Source organism: Hemitrygon akajei, chromosome 10 (genome assembly GCF_048418815.1).
Source record: "Hemitrygon akajei chromosome 10, sHemAka1.3, whole genome shotgun sequence".
Taxonomy (NCBI): domain Eukaryota; kingdom Metazoa; phylum Chordata; class Chondrichthyes; order Myliobatiformes; family Dasyatidae; genus Hemitrygon; species Hemitrygon akajei.
The window spans coordinates 79,602,234-79,624,268 of NC_133133.1; the positions used below are offsets into that span (position 1 = coordinate 79,602,234).

At 41.7% G+C, this 22,035-nt stretch overlaps 1 protein-coding gene across 4 annotated transcripts; it reads left to right on the forward strand.

The window, feature by feature from the left end:
• Positions 1-803: 803 nt before the first annotated feature.
• LOC140734503 (interferon-inducible GTPase 5-like) lies at positions 804-18,939 on the forward strand. 4 transcript variants are annotated; one of them, XM_073058553.1, is made up of 5 exons: positions 804-1,316; positions 1,826-2,017; positions 8,373-8,458; positions 8,588-8,718; positions 15,468-18,939. In XM_073058553.1, the coding sequence occupies exons 4-5, from the start codon at positions 8,699-8,701 to the stop codon at positions 16,666-16,668; spliced, it is 1,221 nt and encodes a 406-aa protein (XP_072914654.1). In that variant the 5' UTR covers positions 804-1,316; positions 1,826-2,017; positions 8,373-8,458; positions 8,588-8,698; the 3' UTR covers positions 16,669-18,939. The 4 variants fall into 4 exon arrangements, with proteins under 4 accessions (XP_072914654.1, XP_072914657.1, XP_072914655.1 ...); XM_073058556.1 differs by lacking the exon at positions 8,373-8,458; XM_073058554.1 differs by lacking the exon at positions 1,826-2,017.
• Positions 18,940-22,035: the final 3,096 nt, after the last annotated feature.

Sequence of the window (22,035 nt, forward strand, 5' to 3'; positions counted from 1 at the left end):
GAGTGGATGTGGAATGGATGTTTCCTCTGGTAGACCAATCTTCTACCAGAGGACACAGTCTCAGAATAGAAGGGCTTTCTTTTACAACAGAGATGAGGAGGAATTTCCATAGCTAGAGAGTGGTGGATCTGTGGAATTATTTGCCGCAGGCATCTGTGGAAGCCAAGACATCACTTCTTATAGATGTCCTTGATGGTGGGTTCAGGTGTACCCATGATAGAACTGGCTGAGACCATTACTGTCTGTAGCATTTTACATTCTTGTACATTTGAGTCAGAATGCTTTCTACTGTACATCTGTCAAAGTCTTTGATTACATGCTGAATCTCCTTTAATAAGATTGTGTTGAGCATTCTTCATGATTGCCTCTATGTTCCAGCCTAGGATAGATCGTGCTAAATGCGACACCCAGGTTCGTGAAGCTGCTCAATCTATCCACCACATTCTTCAGTGAGACCAGTGTGTGTTTATCTTTCCTCTCTTTCCTAAAATCTACAATCAGTTCAGGTTGTCAATGGATTCAAAATTCTTTCACACTCTTGCCTCACTCTCAGTTGCATATGACATTAGTGTCCTTGTCCAGTTTGCCTGAGCCTGTGTATTTAGCCTGATTTAGTTGACCTGTCCAAGCACTCTGACGAAGTGTGTCCAAAGTCCCGTGGCAAATGTTATTAGATGTTCAATCGTCCATTGTCTAAATTGATTTTAGCTGTCCACAATGATCCCCTCGTTGTGACAAATGGCAGTCCGGTTCACTGCCTTAAATTCCTTGGGCACCGTCTCCATCCCGGGTGCTGGATTGATTTATCTGCAAAACACTGTAACCGGGCTTCGATCCTGACACAGGGGGCAATTTGAATGTTCTCTCCGTGATCCTGGGGATCCGTTCTCCCCAGTGGCAGATACGTCCTTCCATATCCTGAAGACATGATGACTCGTTCAGTTAGTTGTCTGCGGTAAATTATCCTCAATGTAGCTGGCTGGCTGAAGGGTTGAGGAAGGTATAAATCGATTGTCAGGTGTGACAGAGTACGTTCTGGTTATTTAGCTATTGTAGTTAATAGGGATCGTTCTGTAGGTACAACGTATCTGAGGGCACCGTCTGTACTCATCACACTCTGAACCAGCAGTGAAAAGAATCAAGTCACCCGGCAACAAGTGATCTAATGCACATCTTTATTTCCTATTGGATAACACCCATCAATCTGTTCAATCCATGAGAGGTAGACAGTAGGAATGAAAGCGAAGCACAGATCGCAACGAACTGCTTATCAAAGCGAACATTCACTGACATCCTTGATCAAAGATCCGGTGCAGGTAAAGGCAAGAAATTGAATGACAAGCTCAGTGTATTTATTCCTGTTACATAAATTTAATATGATTAGATTGAGAAAATTGTCGGCAGTATATTCTGCGAGTTTACAAGCAGGGTCTTGGTGTAAACAACCATAAAATCAATATAAAGCGCCAACAATTTGAGAAACCTCCTGAACAGGTGATACTTTTGTCCTACTTTCTGCCTCTTTTGCTGGCATGCGGGGATTTTATATCGGGGATCTGCGGGTTTTCGAGTGAAAATGAAGTTGAGGACGTAATAGCAGCAGTAAACTGCCCTAAATTGATAATCAAATCAGAATCAGGTTTAATATATCGTGAAATTTGTTAAAATTGCGGCAGTAGTGCAATGCAATATATCATAAATGTGAAAAAACTGAATAACAGTAAGTAAATGTGTGTGTATTAATTAGTTAAGTTAAAACAAGTAGTGCAAAACACAGATTTTTTAAAAAATAGTCGGTTACATTAAGAGGTTTGGGTGTTTCCAGGAAAGGAGAGAGCTGCGTGACGCAAATCACAATTGAGACAACCCCGAGGCGCTGCAATACAAGAGGTATTGCAAACCACCCAGAAAACAAATGAGGGAAACAAGTTCCAGCCTACGTTTAGATCACTTTCTCAGCCTATCTGACTATATCCAGCACTGAATGAGATGTCCTCACAAGACCGCTTAATGCAAGGTACAGAGAGATTAATAAAATTCTGTAACCCGCGGTCTTTGAGAAGAAGGTTTGGGGCTCAGCTGTTTCCGGGCTGGTCTTTCAGGTTTCCATGTGGACCATGTAGCCATGGAGAGCTAGCATACAGTTCATATTGGCCGTCAAGTGCCTTTCTGCGGAAAGTTTCTGAAGAACTTGCTGGAACCATCTAGCAGAGTGTGCTAAGATTTCAAGTGTGGCGTTGTTATTTTGAGATCTTAATTAAAGAGAGAGAAACAAAATATATTAGAGGAGAAATTCAGGGGACTTGGCTAAAGTTGAAAGTGAGAAGTTATAAAACCAGAAGGCAGGGATGTGTTGTTGAAAGCACATTGTTTAAATGTAGACAATGGGGACGGTGGGGTCGATCCCACAGAGGATAGTTGGCAGCTAACACACAATTCCTCTGGCCTCCATGGTTCCAGTAAAGATAGCTCTTATTGGGATAAGCATTGGAATCGCCAAAGCATAGAATCGTTGAGTGTGCGTCTTCAGGACCCTGTCCTTCCTCCCTGATGACAGCAATGAGCAGAGGGCATGTCCTGGGTGATGATGGATGCCGCCTTTTTGAGGCATCGCTCCATGAAGATGTCATGGATGTTGGGGTGACGAGTGCCAATGATGGAGCTGGCTGAGCTTATAACTTTCTGCAGCTTATTTCGATCCTGTGCAGTGGTCACCCACCTACCTCCATACCCGATGGTCATGCAGCCAGTTAGAATTCTCACCACGGTGTAACGTTGTCTCTTTGTATTCTCACTTATCAATGTTTTATGGATACAACCTGAAAAAAGTGGAGAGCGGCTAGTTAGTGAGTGGACCAGTGAAGGAGTGGAGCTTTGAGGCTTTGGCTCAAGAGATTTTGGCAGTTAGATTGTGCAATCAAGTCAATTAAGATTTGAATAGCTCAGACTCAGCAGAAAGCAGCTGATTGGGCAATCGAGGTCAGGTGACCAAGCAGTTTGATTGGGCAATTGAAATTTGAAAAGCTCAAACAAATAAAAAGAGGTGAGCTCAAGCAGAGAGGCTAGTGCGTGAGTAGGCCAGTGAAGGAGTGGAGCTTTGAGGCTTTGGCAAGAAAAGGCGGAGGATGAGCTTGGTCCCAGTGAGGTAAGGCTGGGCAGGTTTCTTTAATTAATGTAATTAACTTAGGAGTTGGTAATGGAGGCAGTAGATAGGGCAGTCCAGCACTCCAATTGTAAGATGTGGGAAGTCAGGGACAGCACAATTGTAAAAGGTGCAACCAGCTGTAGCTCCTGTCAAACCGAGTTAGGAAGCTGGAGCTGGATGAACTTCGGATCATTCGGGAAGCAGAGGCAGTAATAAAATGGAGATTCAGGGAGACAATCACCCCAAAAAGTCAGGAGACAGGCAACTGGGTGACTAACAGGAAAGGGAAGGGAAATAGACAAAAAGAGCAGAGCACCCCCCTGTGGCCATTCCCATCAACAATAAGTATACTGTTTTGGATACTGTAGGTGGTGCCAAGTTGTAGTGGCTGTGTCTTTGGCACCAAGACTGGACCCTCAGCTCAGAAAGGAAGGAAGGAAAAGAGGAATGCAGTAGTGATAGGGGATTTGATAGTTAGGGGGAGAGGTAAGAGGTTCTGTGGGAGAGATTGAGAATCCTGGATGGTCTATTGCCTCCCTGGTGCCAGAGTCTGCAATATCTTGGATTGAGTTCTTGGTATTCTCAGGAGAGAGGGTGTGCAGCCAGATGGCGTGGTCCACGTGGGGACCAATGAAATAGATAGGAGTAGGGAAGAGGTCCTGAAGAAGGAATATAGGGAGTTAGGAAAGTTAAAAAGCAGGACCTCAATGGTGGTAATCTCGGGATAGCTGCCTGTGCCATGAGACAGAGAGGGTAGGAACAGGAAGTCATGGCAGATGAATGTGTGGCTGAGGAGTTGGTACAGGGGGCAGGGGTTCAGATTTCTGGATCATTGGGATCTCTTCTGGGGAAGGTCTGACCTGTACAAAAAGGATAGGCTGCACCTGAACTGGAAAGGGACTAATATCCTGGTGAGCAGGTTTGCTAGAGCTGTTGAGGAGGGGTTAAATTAGTTTGGTAGGGGGGTAGGAATCAGAATGTGAGTGCCAATATTAGGGTAGAAGGACAAGGGCTATGTGTTCTGAGTTGGTGAGGAAGGACAGGCAGGGGATAAAACATAAATGTAGCCAGTTAGAGGGGTTGAAATGTGTGTATTTCAATTCTAGGAGTATTAGGAATAAAGGGCATGAACTTAGAGCATGGATGAGTATGTGGAACTACAATGTTGTGGCCATTACTGAAACTTGGCTGGAGGAAGGGCAGGATTGGCTGATTCACGTGCCGGGGTTTAGGTATTTTAAAAGGAATAGGATGGGAGGTAGAAAAGGGAGGGGGGGAGAGTAGCATTATTGGCCAGGGATAGTATCACGGCTATAGACATGGAGGATGCTGCAGAGGGATTGTCCACTGAATCCGTGTGGGTGGAAGTCGGAAATAGGAAGGGATCAATCACTGTGCTAGGAGTAGTCTATAGGACCCCAAACAGCCATCGGGACACTGAGGAGCAGATAAGCAGACCGATTTTAGAATGGTGCATGAAATACAGGGTTGTAGTTATGGGGGATTTCAACTTCCCTCATATTGACTGGCACCTCCTGACTGCAAAGGGGATAGATGGGGCTGAATTTGTCAAGTGTGTTCAAGAAGGATTCCTGACACAGTATGTGGACCGGCCGACGAGAGGAGAGGCTATACTGGATCTAGTTCTGGATAATGAACCTGGTCAGGTGGGGGAGCATTTTGGTGAGAGTGACCACAACTCCCTTAGCTTCAGCATAACTATGGAAAAGGATAAAAAAAACAGACAAAATGGGAAAGTGTTTAAGTGGGGAAGGGCTAACTATGAAGGAATGAGGCAGGAACTAATAAGAGTAAATTGGAACAGATGTTCTAGGGTGAAAGCACAGAAGTGATGTGGAGGAATAGATTTGTGCTGGGTTCAGAATAGATTTGTCCCACTGAGACAAGGAAAAAATGGTAGGAAAAGGGAACTGTGGCTGATGAAACACGTGAGGCAACTTGTCAAGAGGAAGTAGGAAGCATATGTTAGATATAAGAAGCAGGAGGGACTCATAAGAAATAGAAGGTAGCCAGGAAGGAGCTTAAGAAAGGAATTAGGAGAGCTCGAAGGGGTCATGAGAAGGCCTTGGCATGTAGGATTAAGGAGAACCCCAAGTGTTCTATGCGTATGTGAAGAACAGAAGGATGACAAGAATAAAGAATAAAGCTAAAGGTTAAAGAAGGCAACATGTGCCTGGAGGCGGAGGAGTTTGGGGAAGTCCTAAATGAATACGTTGCTTCAGTATTCACAAGTGGAATAGACCTTGATCAGGGTGAGGTCAAAATAGAACAGGCCTGTGTGATGGACAATGTGGAGATCAAGGATGAAGAAGTGTTGGAGCTTTTTAAAAACATCAAGATTGATAAGTCCCCAGGGCCAGACTTGATATACCCTAGGTTGCTGTGGGAAGCGAGAGAAGAATCTCACTTCTCGTTGTTCATCTACACTCTTAAGTAACTGACCATTAACCCTTTACTGAGCCTTTTGGTTGAATCTCGTTGGAGCAGTAGCTAAGATCTTTGAATTCTCTTTGGCTGCAGGGGAGGTGTCGGAGGATTGGAGAATGGCAAATGTAGTTTCCTTGTTTAAAAAAGGTAATAAGAAGAATTCTGGGAACTATAGACTGGTGAGTCTTATGTCAGTGGTCTGCAAACTATTGGAAAGGACTCTTAAGGATAGGATCTACGAGCATTTGGAGATGTACAGTCTACTCAAGGATAGTCAACATGGCTTTGTGAAGGGAAGGTTGTGCCTCACGAGCCGAATTGAGTTTTTTGAAGAGGTAACAAAAGAAATTGATGAGGGTAGGGCAGTAGATGTGGTCTACATGGATTTTAGCAAGGCATTTGACAAGGTCACCCTCGAGAGTCATCCAGAAAGTCATGAGGCATGGGATCAGTGAAGCCTTGACTGTTTGAATAAAGAATTGGCTTACAAGAAGAAAGCAGAGGGTTGTAGTGGGAGGAAGGTATTCTGCCTGGAGGTCAGTGATTAGTGGAGTGCCGCAAGGATCTGTTCTGGGACCCCACCCTTTTTTTTTTGGATTTTTATAAATGACCTGGATGAAGAGGTGGAAAGATGGGTGAGTGAATTTGCAGATGACATGAAGATTGGAGGAGTTGTGGATGGAGTTGTAGGTTGTTGAAGGTTACAAGAGGATATAGACAGGATGCAGAGTTGGGCAGAAAACTGGCAGATGGATTTCAATTCGGATAAGTGTGAAGTGATGCATTTTGGAAGGACAAACCAGAAGGCTGAGTAAAGGGTTAATGGTCGGTTACTTAAGAGTGTGGATGAACAGAGGGACCTTCGGGTTCAAATCATACACCCCTCAAGGTCGCTGCACAGGTTGATAGGATAGTTAAGAAGGCCTATGTGATGCTAGGCTTCATTAACAAGGGGATTGAGTTCAAAAGTAGAGAGGTCATGTTGCAACTCTACAAATCTCTGGTGAGACCGCATAGAGTATTGTGTTCAATTCTGGTCACCTCATTATAGGAAGGATGTGGAAGCTGATGGAGAGGGTGCAGAGGAGATTTACCAGGACATTGCCTGGATTGGCAAACAGGTCTTATGAGGCAAGGTTAGCAGAGCTGGGACTTTTCTCTTTGGAGCGTAGAAGGATGAGAAGGGACTTGATAGATTATGAGAGGCACAGATAGGGTGGATAGCCATTACCTGTTTCCCAAGGCACAAGTAGCAAACACCAGAGAGCATATGTACAGAGTTAAGGGAGGGAAGTTTAGGGTAGATATCAGGGGTAAGTTTTTTGACACAGATGGTTGTGGGTGCCTGGAATGACTTGCCAGGGATGGTGGTGGAGGCTAAAACATTCCGGGTATTTAAGGGCTTCTTGGACAGGCACATGGATGAAAGAAAAATAGAGGATTACGGGGTAGTGTGGGTTTAGTACTTTTTTAAATGAATATGGGTCGGCACAACATCGAGGGCCGAAGGGCCTGTACTGTGCTGTAGTATTCTAGTGTCTAGAAAAATCTCATCCTCTTGATTTAGTTTGGTATTTAACTATATGTTTAGTTTTTTATTCCTTTCTGTTGTTACGGATTCAGCAACAATAAATATAAAGTGAGGCAGGGTTTTTTTATAACAAATAAAACATTTATTAAACACTGAAAAACAAACCCCCAAAAGTAAACAAACCACTAACGTAACCGGAAATCAGCTGCTGTGCAGCAGCTTAAACAGTTCTTAAAGGAATAAAGCGAACACAGTTGTTAAAGCGATGTTGCAAAAACAGTTCTTCAAAGTAGTACTGCAAATGTTCAAAATGCTTACAGTCCATTAAAGGAGAGACTTTTTAGATGATTTAAATTCTCTTTCACGTCGTGTTGTTGCGGTTCCCAGGCGAACTATACTTTTCCCTGAGAATTTACGAAGATGAAAATGAAATGGCTTAAAGGCACTGACCTTTCCCTTACAAAACTGTTCCCAATCCTTTCTGCTATTCACAAGGATTAACACGGGGACAGCCAACGAATTCCTTCCAAATGAGGATCAAACAAGGTTGAACCTGTTTCACCGTCGAAATCGACTTTCCTCGATCTTTTATCTCCCGAACTCCGATCTTCACTCTCCACTGATTTTTAACTGGCAGTATTATAAAGAAACTTCCGGCATTGACCTTTTAAACTTTAGGCATTAAATAAAACTCCACCTTTCAACCAAACTGCGTCATAATATTGGACCACGCAGTGGCATGGAGTCGAAATGGCAAATCCAGCCACGAACTGCCCCTCCTCACAGGGAGGGGTCCTCCTTTTATACCCTTAAAAAAAACCTGTCACATGACCTCTACTGGCAGGAAAATGACGTCACTTCACCATCACAAGACCACTACTTTAAGTCCAGTATAGCTTCAACACTACTGTCACGTGACAAGTACAAGATACCCACGGGTACGTAACACTGTAAAGACAGAAAAGGTCTTAACAAAGTCAGCTTTTTATTTCAATTTAATTGCAATATCAAGGACTTCTGCTGCCTATAGACATAACATCTTTCTGTGAATTTCTGGGAGTTTGAGTGCAAAATGCTCTTTTTCCCCAAAGTGATTGCCATAGGCTTTCCTTTGAGACAGTAAGGTGGCACTATGCAGCACAAAGGTTTCTGTCACTTCACATCAAGTTGGAGACTGATTTATGATGATTTTTGAGAGCCCAATAATTTTGACCATTTTGATTCACGTTCAGTTCTCTATGTCCCAAGCTTCACAATAGGTCCTTCTTTCTAAAACATTGAGAAGGAAGCACGACCGCCCTCCGAATCTCTTTCTTCAGGTTGACTGAGGCAAGGTGAGTAAATGCAATTGTGTATTTTCTAGCTGCTTGCATTAAGCCAAATGTTATTAATGGTGATTTGCCTCAGAGTCATGGATATGTCTGGTATAAAAAAAACATAACTCATTCTGTCATCTCCTCTAGAAGTAGAAAAACCACACAAGAAAAGACAAAAAGCCTCCCTGAGCATCTGATTAAAACCCTGTCATCACTGGATCGTTTTACAGGCCAACCAACGAGGGACAGAGATCAGGAATGGAAGGGTCAAACTCCAGGTAGGTCGGAAATTACGCACATTGTTCATTCACATCTCTCCCGTATCATCAAAACTTGCCAGAGCAGAAGCCTACTGTGCTCAGCTTTCTGTTTCAGACAAGACAGATCTGGCTCTTTGGCAGATTAAATCCCCTTTGTTTGTTTTTGAGATGTGAGTATTGGCATGAAGAACAGCAGTTAATACAGCCTTGAGCATGTAGCTGGGTCTTGGCTTCTTGAAGAGCTGCATTCAGGACCTATCTGATTCCATCTCGGGGTTGGCTGATGAATTCATCAAGGTAGACCTGGTGACATTAAAGGAACAATGATACCTTTCCTCTTAAGCATGGTGCATGATGGAGATGAAGATACATGAGGAAAAGTTACCTCATACTAAAACCCTGGTCCATTCTCTTAGAGGTCTTTTTATTGTTAAAATAGCTTAAACAGGCTGCATCTTCAAATCCTGTGAGTGCCATTCACTTCATCCTCTGTGTGGTACTGGTGGAAAGTGTGGCTGTTTTGGGGAGCAGGTGGTGCACCAGTCCAACTTCTTGAGTGCTGCTGGAGCTTGATTCATGATAGGAAAGTGAGGGGTAATCCTGCATGCATCTGACTTCTGCCTCACAGGTAGTGGAAGGCCTTGGGGTGTCAAGAGTTTCAAATAGGAATCCCCCCCTTCCATCTTCTAAACTCCCATGAAGACAGGCCCAGAGCTGTGAAACACTCATTACACATTAACTGTTTCAGCCTCCGGTACATTCTCGTGAATATACTCTGTTCTCTCTACAATACTTGCATATCCTTTTATAGATATGGGGTACAAAAATGTTCACAATAACCCAAGTGCAGTCTGTCCAATCCCTGATAAAGCCTCAGCATCATATCATTCCTATAATATTCTAGTCCTCTCGAATGTTGCATTTGCTTACTTACCACATTAGAAAATAATCTATATTTTTATTCCTTCTACCAAAATGCCTGACCATACACTTCACTACACTGTATTCCTTCTGCCACTTCTTTTCCCATTTCCTGATCTGTCCAAGTCCTTCTGCAGAATTCCTGCTTCCTTAACACTGGCATTTATGAAACGCCACTAGTCACTGGCAGCCAAGTAGAAAAGGAATAAAGAGCTGATATTTCAGTCCTGATGAAAGGTCTCAGCCTGAAAGATCCACTCTTATTGCTATCCATAGATATGTACTGCCTGACCTGAGTTCCTCCAGCATTTTATGTGTGTTACCTTTATCCCCACTCTTTAATATCTGCCAGTCAGCCAGTCATCTATTCATGCTCATGACGGTTTTCAGCAGATCTATGTTCAGTCTTACCTCTCATTTACTATTTATTATCTGAAAAAGTAAACTTTTTGTTTCGTCTTTTATATTATTTGTTAGCTTACCTTCATAGTTATCATTTCTCTCATTAATTTTTTTTGCCCAGTTGCCTTCCGTTTGGTTTTAATAACTTCCCAATCCTCTAGATTCCCAGTATTATTTGCTACATTGTATGTCCTCTATTTTGCTTTAATGCTGTATTCTCTTTTATTGTTGCCATGGTGGCCTCATCCTTCCTTTAGACTGCTTCTCCTTTGTGATGAACCGATCCTGTGTCTTCAGAATTGGCTGCCAGTGACTAATGGTGCTCTGCTGAGGTCTGTGTTGGAACTGCTTCTTTTAACATTGTATATCAATGACTTGTATGATGGAATGATGGCTTTGTGGCAGGTGATACAAAGATAGGTGGAGAAACAGGTAGTCTTGAGGAAGCAGGGAAGCAATGAATTAGGCAGATTAGGAGAATGGGCAAAGAAGTGACAAAAGGAATATATATGATCAGGCACTTGGGTAGAAGGAATAAAGGTGTACACTATTTTCTAAACAAGGAGGAAATTTAAAAAAAAAATCAACTGCAAGGGGACTTGGGATTCCTCATGCAGGATTCCCTAAAGGTTCATTTGAAGGCTGAGTTGGTGATGAGGAAAAATATGCAATCTTAATATTCATTTTGAGCAGACTAGAATATAAAAGCAAATATTTAATGCTGAGGCTTTAGAAGGCATTGGTGAAGCCTCTCAAAGAATTGTGAGCAGATTTTGGAACCTTATTTAAGAAAGGATGTGCAGACAGAGGTGGTTCAGGAGTATGATTCCAGGAATGAAAGGATTATCATACGAGAAGCGATTAGTGGCAGATTAGTTCCAGGTTATTCAGTATATTTTATGTGGAGGTTGATGGGTTCTTGATTAGTCGGGTAATGAAGGCTTCAAGGAGAAGGCAGGAGAATGGTGTTGCGAGGGAAATGGATCAGCAATGATTGAATGGCGGAGCAGACTTGATGGGCCAGTTGGCCTAATTCTGCTCCTATGTCTAATGGAGTAATTATTCTTAAAAATTCCAACCATTACTTTTGTGTTATCCCTGCTAGTGTTAACTTCCAATGAACTTTGACCCACTCTCCTCTCCTGCTTCTGTAATTCCCTTTATTGCACTGAAATATGGATACATCCATTTTTATCTTCTCCCTTTCAAACTGCAGGATGTATTCTATACGAGTATGATGACTACCTCTTAAGGGTTCCTTTACCTTAAGCCCCTTAATCAAATCAGATTACACAACAGCCAATGCATAATATGATTAGGACTAGCCAACATGGCTTTGTCAAAGGTAGGTCGTGCCTTACGAGCCTGATTTAATTTTTTGAGGATGTAACTAAACACATTGATGAAGGTACAGCTGTAGATCTAGTGTATATGGATTTTAGTAAGGCATTTGATAAGGTACCCCATGCAGGGATCTGTTCTGGGATCCCTACTCTGTGATTTTTATAAATTACCTGGATGAGGGATGGGTTACTAATTTTGCTGATGACACAAAGGTTTTGGGTGTTCTGCATAGTGTAGAGGGCTATCAGAGGTTACTGCGGGACATTGATAAGATGCAAAACTGGGCTAAGAAGTGGCAGAAGGAATTCAACCCAGTTAAGTGTGATGTGGTTCATTTTGGTAGGTTAAATATGATGGCAGAATATAGCATTAATGCAAGACTCTTGGCAGTGTGGATGATCAGAGGGATTTTGGGGTCCAAGTCCACAGGAGAATCAAAACTGCTATGCAGGTTGACTCCATGGTTAAGAAGGCATGTGGTGCATTGGCCTCCATCAATTGTGGAACTGAGTTTAAGTGCTGAGAGGTAATGTTGCAGCTATTTAGGATGCTGGTCAGACCCCACTTGGAGAACTGTGCTCAATTCCGGTAGCCTCACTACAGGAAGGACTTGAAAACCATAGAAAGGGTGCAGAGGAGATTTACAAAGATGTTGCCTGGATTTGGGGAGCATGCCTTATGAGAATACATTGAGTGAACTTGGCCTTTTCTCCTTGGAGCGATGGAAGATGAGAGGTGATCTGATAGAGGTGTAAAAGATAATGAAAGGCATTGATTGTGTAGGTAGTCAGAGGCTTCTTCCCAGGGCTGAAATGGCTAGCACAAGAGGGCATGGTTTTAAGGTGATTGGAAGTAGGTACAGAGGAGATGTCAGGGGTAAGTTGTTGTGTTTTTTTTATATAAACGCAGAGTGTGGTGAGTGCGTGGAATGGGCTGCTGGCAACGGCAGTGGAGGCAGAAATGATAGGGTCTTTTAAGAGACTCCTGGATGAATACATGGAGTTTAGAAAAGTAGAGGGCTAATGGTAAGCCTAGGTAATTCTAAGGTAAGGACATGTTCAGCACAGCTTTGTGGTGCTAAACAAAGCCATCCCAACATCTCTTCCCAGCAGCCTGTCTTTATAATAAAATATGCATCCTTGGATGTTAAGCTCCCAGCTGTGATCTTCCTTCACATCATCACACCTGGCAATCTTTAACTATGCTATGAGATCATTTACATTATTATATATGCAACAAGTATTGAAATATAACAAATTCAGTTCTGTATTCACCACTGTTTTCAATTTTGTTTCCATGTTTCTGAAGATAATTTCTTATCACTTTCTGAACTTTGGCTTGTTCATTAGTTTAGAGAATTCTGTAACCTCTCCAGGATTCTCCACTTCTTTAATGCTATCCTCACTTTTCTAACCTGTTCAATCCACCCCCTACTATTTAGTTAAAAGCCCTAAACACAGCCCTAGTTAATACGATTTGCCAGGATTCTGGTCCCAGCCCAGTTCAGGTGGAGCCTTTCCCATTGGAACAGCTCCCTTTCTCCAGTACTGGTGCTAATGCTCCACAAATTCAAACCCACTTCTCCCACACCAAACTTTAACAATATGTATATCCTTCTGATCTCAAACACTGTGGAAATTGCAAGTTGTTCAGGTAAAAGCCAGAGATTATGAACTGTTTGTTTCTGCATTTTAATTTAGTCCTAAGCTGCATAAATTTCCTCAGTGGAAACTCTTCCCTTGTTCTTGCAAGGTCAAGGCTACCAACATGAACCACAAAATCTGAACCTTTCCCATTTCCATGCATAATTTCTTTGAAATTAAGATGAGATATCCCAGACCCAGGCACCAGACAGATAACACAGCTTTTGGGACTCTCAATTCTTGTGATAGAGAACTGTTCCTATTCCCCTGTCAGTACAATCACCAATTACACCAATTTCTCTCCCCCTTCTGGACCAGCTCCATGAACCACAGTGCTATGGTTCAGTTGCTCATCTTCCCTACAGCCCTCTGTCTCATCTTCAAAAGGATCATCAACCTCAAACAAGAGAAAACCTGTGGGTGTGGAAAACAAAGTAATAGAGACAAAATGCTGGAGGATGTCAGCGAGCCAAAGAATAAACAGTCAACATTTTGGGCTGAGAAATGAAGGGTCTTGGCCCAAAATTTTGACTGTTTATACTTGTCCATAGATGCTGCCTGGCCTGCTGAGTTCCTAAAACATTTGTGTGTATTGCATCAATTATAGACCTGTTGGGCAAGTTCAGGGTCTGAGACTCCTCCAGCACTCCCTCTTGAAACAGCCTCCTCCCCAAGTGCCTCACTCACAGTCACACACTCTTGACCCTGATCACAGACTGAGCACAGAGCCCAGGTAACTCTCGCCCTCCCTGATGTATCGCAGTTTTTGAAGCTCAGATTCCAGCTCCTCGAGTAATTAATACTTGCTGCAGATGTGGTCACCAGGAACAACAATGGGGCCCACCAGCTCCCACATCATGCAGGTAAAACACATCACCTGATCCTGCATCCCTATCTTATTGAATTTGTTGTAATTTATTTTTTTGTTTTAGATATATAAAATACATTTGAGGGCTTTTGCACAGTACTGTATTTGTCAAACTGGATTGGGGATCAAGTGGAGTCCAATGTTCTTGTTGCATCTTGTTTGATGGATGGGATTTGGGGGTGGGTTGATGATCATGTCACTTTTTTTGGTGCAGAGAGAGGGGTGGGTTTGTTGTTTCTCTTTGAACTGATAGTTCTTGGGTCATCATTAACCATGAGTATGCATTCTTCTTGGTGCCTACTGAAAGATTGTTGTTCTTTTTGCCACACTCAATGAAGCTTTAGCCTGGGACCAAAGACAGTTTTCATTATGCTTGGGAAGAAGCTCTCATGGCCACAACTGATCCAGTTGAAAATGCAGTTTAAAGATCAAATTGTTCTGGAAAATCCAAATTACGGTGTAGGTGTGCCTGTGAATGTGTTTCTTGATAGCCCCATGATGGCAATGTCCATCACTCTGTTGATGTTTTAGTGTTGCCAGATTTGGTGGTCATTAACCGTACTGGATTTGACACCTGAGCAATGTTACATCTTGTTGTGTAGATACCGGCATTGAAAGAGTCTAGGTCTTCTGTACTATATTCTGGAGGTTGCCTGGTCCTGTCCCCATTTGACCTGGTTATCAAACAGCATGCTTGTGAATATTCCAGCCACATCATTAGCACTCACCAAGGTTGAGGACAGGCATGTTCTTGGAAACTGTTCCTCTCTTTTTCCCCTCCAACTATTTGACTGTGCAGCATTATCAGAACTATATGTGCTGAAACTAGATTATTGATTCTGGTGAAGGGTATCAATGACTGAGGCATGCTAAGTCTGAAATGAGCCGTTCCCATTCCCATTGATGCACCACACTGCAGACAAAATGCATCATCTGCATAGCAACCTCCTATAACCTGTCCTCTTCTGCACCCTATCAACCTTATCACCCCTCACAATATAGGGCTTCATGTGCTCCAAATCTCCCATCACCAACTTCACCTGCAATATCATTTCAGAGAGGTAAAAGCTAACATAACTTTGTTGAACAGAGAAGAGATGAAATGGTGAAGCAACATGGATGAACAGAAATATGTGAAGATGCTGCTCTGTGGACAAGCAGATTGAGATCTACGTGATCCATTAGTTAAATCAATGGTGGTTAAGCAAAGTCAAAATTTATTAACCAGTCAGAAGGTCGTGAGAGTGTGGAATGAGCTGCCAGCATAAGCGGTGCTTGCAAGTTCAATTTTAACCTTTAAGACTAGTTTGGATAGGTACATCAATAACAGGAGTATAGAGGGCTATGGTCCCGGTGCAGGTCGATCCCTGTTTCTGTGTTATTCATTCCAATGACTCTGCATGTGTTGTGGCACATTATAATAATGAATACAGATACTGTAGCTGTTGAGTAGCTAATTGTAACAGCAGAGAGCATTTGGACCATTACTAGGAAGGACTGACGTAAGACTGTTCTGTGAATGCCATGCTATGAAATATAAATGGAAGTTGTTTCAGTTGAGAACTTTAATGGAACATATTTTCTTTCAGTGAAAAGGTGACAGAGACTGAGACCCCATCATTCTTCACACAGGAAGAACTGAGCAAACTGAAGTCTGATTTTGAAACAGGTGGGCTGGAAAAAGTTAAACCACTGATAGAGAAGAAAATAACTGATCTGGACAAAACAGAGCTTAACATCGCAGTGATTGGAGAAACAGGTGCAGGAAAATCCACCTTCATCAATGCCATGAGAGGACTTCGGTGCACTGATCCGGGAGCAGCTGAGGTTGGGACAACAGAAACAACAATGGAGCCAACCGGGTACTCACATCCCACTCTGCCCAATGTTCGCTATTGGGACCTGCCAGGGATCGGATCTACACGATTTGCAGCAGCTAAATATCTCACAGAAATGCAATTCCAAAGATATGATTTCTTTATCATAATCTCTGCTTGTCGATTCAAAGAAAATGATGTCAAACTTGCCAGGGAGATTAAACGGCTGGGGAAAAGGTTCTATTTTGTCCGCTCTAAGATTGACATCGATCTTCACAACACGAGGGAAGAAAATAAGGTTATTAATGAAGAAGAAGAGCTGAAAAAGATTCGGAATCACTGTATCAAGAAGTTGGCAGGGGCAGGGTTTCCGGATTCATCTGTGTTCCTCATATCCGGTAAAAAGCCGAAATGTTTTGATTTCATTCAGTTAAATGAAAGACTCGAAGGTGATCTAAATAATGGAAAGAAAAGGATCTTTGTCCTGGCCCTTCCAAAACTAAGTGTGGAGATAGTTCAGAAGAAATCTAAGATTCTGAGTAAACATATCTGGATGTTTGCAACACTCTCTGGGGGATTGGGAGCGATCCCAGTTCCCGGCTTCTCTCTCGCTTGTGATACCGTTATATTGATTGGAGCCATTGTCTATTTCCAGATATGCCTGGGTCTGGATGATGCTTCTCTTCAAAGACTGGCCAACAGAGCAGGAAAACCTGTGGAGGAGCTGAGGGCGACAGTAAAAGCTCCATTGCTGGGGGAAATAACCCCAGATGTAATTATGAGGTTAGGTTGGGGTGCTGCTGCTGTTACCGTTTCAGCCCTGGAATTCGCTCTCGACTTTGTCCCGGTCATCGGCAGCATTTTTGGAGCAGGCTCATCATTTCTCATGACTTACAAGATACTGAGTGATGCACTGAAGAATCTTACAGAGAATGCAGAGAGAATGGTTGAAGTTGCCTTTGAAACTGATTAGCTCATCTGTACAAATGTCTACCAAGAGAGTTTATATTATGCTGTGGTTAATAATTTGATGTTATCTAACACCAAATTCTTATTTAATTCTACTCAATAATGCTCACTTCTACTGCATTCTTTCCTGGAAATATTTCTTATTCATTACCGAAGGGGGTTGGGAGGGAGTTTCTGATCTGCAGCATTTGGAAAACCGGGGCAAAATTAAGTGTTATTTAATGAATTAAACTTTAAAATTAAGCTATATCTGCCTGCAGAATTCTACAGTAAGGATGTACCTGCTAAACACTGGTGTATAGAAGGCACAGCTGGGTGGGCTGCTGGGCAATGATCAGCAGCACCTTGCATTACTCAGCCAATTCCTCATTAAAAAATAACTGCACAGGCTAAATGATAGCAGATACTTGGGTGTGGTGTATAAATGTCTGTATCAACTGAGATGATCTTTCAACCAATGATTTACAACAAGTGTCACCCCAACCATCTGATGTTAATTATTGGGAAGATTTTCCCTGTGTTCAGTGCTTATCAACCACCTCAGTTTCACTTACCTTCAGGAGAACCTCTGAATAATTTAAATAAAAACATTGTTAGAGAATTTGGTACAAAGCTCATGGCAAGATCTAGGATAAATGAAGGGCTTGCAAATTTAGATCTCATTTAAAGTCATCAAACAATTGTTGATAAACTCTCCCTTCTGTAGGTTCTGTGAGTTTTGCATGAACACTCACCCATACAGCACAGTCAGAGTGATCTATCAGTACTTGTTATACAATCACAATGTAAAAATTAATGAATATTGCAAGGAAACAGAACAAATTACATGTTATTGAAATAAACATTAAAACATTGCATTGTTATAACCAAATTAAGCTCACATTGTATTCTCTTCACTCTGATTGAGCTTAACTCATCCTTTACAATCACTTGGAGGGAGCAGCTCTGGATGATACCAGTGCTGTGTCACATCCAATATCTCAAATTATTCCAAACTATTTCAAAAACGAAACTCACTCTTGTGATATTATTGAAAATACACCATTTGTGACTGTGCAAATTACATTCCATCTTTTCCACTGCAAATCCAGTTTTTAGTGAATTACTTTATATCCATCATCAATATTGAACTAGATTTTATTTTGTCAAACTGAAAAGATCCTGCCCTAGTAAACGCTACCTTGTTCTGTGGCATTTCTGCTATAGAAACTCTGATAAACAGATTAATACATTCTCTTGCGCACCTGGTGAAAAATAAAAGTAAATGCCATAGTCACTAGAAAACTGAAGTAAAAACCAACTGAGAGATGATCATCAAATCAGGCAGCATCTACAGTGAAGAACGGAAATTTCATGATCCAAATCAATTCTCTTCACTTGAAACTGCATTAAAAGTTTCTTCAAACATCCGAATGATTCCTCCTTGTACAGCAGATGGACACAAAAATCAACTTCAGTGCAGAGTGTGAATTGATGTTGTCCTTGTTTGGCTGTTATCACCAAAATATCACAAAATATTGTTGACTGAGTAAGAATACAGAGTAAAACATTGAAATGTGTGAAGTAAGCTCAATTACTTTAAGTGTTGGCAATTAGTTCAATGCTCTGCTACATTAATGATTCTTTGTGTGGGGAAAATAGGTAAAAATAATTGAAATAATTAAACAGTAGACATTATGACATTGATATTATGGAGTGAGCACTGAGTGCTCCCATGCATTCCTCCCTGGACTTCGCCAGTCTCCAGGAATTAGCCAGTCTCCAGCAGAGACGTCATGGCACCTGTTTTACACCATCACCATCAAAGGGGCTGTGTTCAGGAATGGTGCCATCAAAAACGCAAGGGATCCTGCAGTTGTTGAAAATCCAGAGTCATACAAAACATGCTGCAGGAACTCAACAGGTCAGGCACCATCTATGGAGAGGAATAATTAGTTAACATTTATTTGACCATCAAATCCTGATGAAGGGCCTCAAACCAAAACATCAGCTGTTTATCCCTCTTCACAGATACTGTCTGAACTACTGAGTTCCTCTGGCATTGTGTGGGTTACAGTACACCACAGTGCCAAAGGAGAGAAAAGTGATCTGGAAGAAGTCATCTCCGGAAGACTTGTATTGGGAGCAACTTGTGGGAGCAACTTACACCAGCTAACTTGAACTATTCTGTTTATTTACAGATTTGAACTCTGGATTGATTAGTGTTGTGCTGTACTTTGTTCTTTAATTAATTTACTAAGTTCCAAATATGTGTATTGTTGGTCCATAACTATGCCATAAGACAAATTTGCATGATTAAAATATGTACAAATGTAACCCATTGGGGTCTAGAGTTTTTTATTAATCTCTTCTGCAGTGTAGTTTCACCATACCAAGTCAGATATCAAAACAGTTATATTGCATTTCAGATTGCTGCCAGTTTCTAGTATTTTGTGTAGTTAAATAAATTCTTGGTGTACTTCAAATAATTCTGCTCCAGCTTATGCATGTAATAGCAACAAAGATTAAAATGAGAACCCTGCAGAGCAGTTTGAATATTTTGCAAGGATGATGTAATTCATTACATTGAACAGCAATGCATTACTGATGGAAAACAAATCATTTAAATGGGACTAATTGGTTGGTCATGACAACCCAGAAATGTGTGACTTTAAGAAATGCGAGGGATTTAGTGTTTGCTTTGCAGGGGTGGGTTAATATTTTCTCAACATGCATTTATGCCTAAATATTCTTTTATGAAATCTGTCTCATTGTTTAATCATTACTTTTTCTTTGGTGAATGCATCACACACAGGTACAAAATTAACATTTTAAATGTAGTGTATCTGCCCAACATACACATGCCTGAAAGGGTGCTTTCCATGAGCAAATTCAACTGATCAGTAGCCCAAATCATAGGCAAGAAATCATGCAATTATTGAAAGTTATCACCTCAGAGCTTCAGTAACCGGGTTCTTTTCTGTCAGTTGTTCCCTCTTTCACCTTTTTCTGCCTTTTATTTATGAGTTGGGATGGGTTTCTCCCAAATGCTCTGTTTCGGGTTATTTGGCCACTAAGTTGCCAGAAGTGCAGGCAAGTGATGGGATTGATGGGAACATGGCATGAGTAAGTTACGGAGCAAATTATTTGGGGAAGTTATTTTCTGTAAGCTGCCCTAAACTCAATGGTCCAAAAGTGTTCCTGATACTAGGCTACCTTGAAACATGTCCCATGAGGGATTGTAAAACAACAAATGAAATATGTAATATATTACCCTGTTAATATAATGGGGATAATTTGATTTAAAAGAACAATAACCACAAGAACCACTATCATAGTATTTTCTTGTGCTTAAATGTTTGAAAACCTGAAGTGCAAACTCTTCCACCGAGTTGACTGTTGCAGTGGTTTATGCTGCTGTATCACAGGTCTAGCTCTTCTGTAGCTTTGAGAAAAAGCTGGTATCCTACCCATGATTAGTATTTGGCTGTCCCATTACTTCTACTGTACCTAGAATTCAGCTTTGTACATTACCCTGACCTGAGCACTTCAGAGTCAGAGAAACTGCAATTGTACTGTAGTTGAGAGTTTTGCATAAGCATACATCAATAAGTGAGAAAAGAAAAGAGTTGTAATTTGCAAAACTGGCCTGGTTGAAGTGGTGGAATGAATGGGAACATCTCTGATTGTAGAGGACCAAAGTAATGAAGGTCACATTGAATTAAAGAAAAAAAGAGGGTGAGGTAGTTGTCTGTAACTCATGGATGTAGTAGTCTGTCTGGAATACTGAAAGATGCTAAAGGCAGAGAGAAATCAATGGTGCTGGAATGCAATGAAACTTGGTGAAAATTATGGAGTGTTGTCCATTGTGTGCAATTGGTGTGCTGGAAGATAAGGGAATGTGTCAATCCCATTGGGTCTTTCCAGGCTCTTATATTTATCTGCTCATTTTCATTGTGATATTTGTTGCCCCTATTCTGGAGAGAATATTATTAAAAAGCATGACCTCACAAGCTGCCTTCACGATTTCCCTTTTATCTTCATATGCTAACAATAATTTACAGAAGCCAATTAACTTATCAAACTTGCCGACTTAGAGATATGGGAAAACCTACAGATGCTAAAGTAAACATATGTGGTCACAGGTAGTCCATGCAAATTCCACACAGGTAGAGTCAGAATCAAACCTGGTGGTTGGAGCAATGTAGCCATTGCATTAACATCAAAATGGCAGAAAGCATCCAAGCTATTGTGAGTGTAAGTTAGAAGAAATGGGGCAATGGAAAGAATAATAAGAAAGTGAAGGAATTATCATGTGGGGAAGTGAAGGCTGAAAGTGAAGGTCTGTCTTGAGGGTTCCACCCGTGAATCTTCACAAAGTAGTCAGAGTGGACTGTGAGAGGCTGAGATATTCCTAGTCTAGAAATTCTGGAAGCCTGACCACCAGAGGAAGTGTGGTCAACATAGTTTGCAATTGCCTGATATTCAGATATGTGTACAGTCCATGAGTTGCATGCTGAAGTTTCTGATTGCTAATATGCAGTTTCTGTGAGTTAGAAGGCAATTCACCATTCCACAATTTCACCATTTCACCATTGTCATCACGTTTGATAATATTGAGATTGTTCTAAGTGAATGCAGTACTACAAGTGCAGAAGGGGGTAGTCTAGAAGAACATGTACAGTGCATCATTTATGCTTGGAAGTGGATTAGACTGGAGATGGAAGAGGCAAGAATGGAGTGGTATGGATAGACTGTGATTTCTATATTTATCTGTGGAGAAACAATGTTCCCTAAGCCTGGTATACAGATTCCTGATCAAAACTGTAGGTACAGAGGCAACTGGGAAAAAAGAGTTCACCATCATTCTAGAATCAGAACTTATGAAGATGGTGGTGAAGCTGATGCCATGGATCACTTGTTATCAGAGGGGAAGCAAAAACACAAACAGACAGGAATGTGGGAGGGATACCTGTTCAAGGGGATGAAGAGTGTTAGAATTCAGGATCTGTTCAAGTTTGAAAGGAAAGAGGAAGAATAAAGTAGGCCTGTGGTTCAAGACAGCTTGAGCATAGAATTACTTGCCACTTTCATCTAGAATAGTTAGCAAAGTGAAACCGCACATGGCAAAGGGTGTGGTTGAGAAAGTAAGTACAGCCACAATCCTTACCCTAGAAATTACCTAGGGTTACTCAGACTTTTTTTTCTGAGCTCCATGTACCAATCCAGGAGTCTCTTAAAATACCCTATTGTATCCGCCTCCACCACCGTCGCCGGCAGCCCGTTCCACACACTCACGACTCTGTAAAAAAAACTTATGCCTGACATCTCCTCTGTACCTACTTCCAAGCACCTCAAAATTGTGCTCTCTTGTGTTAGCCATTTTAGACTG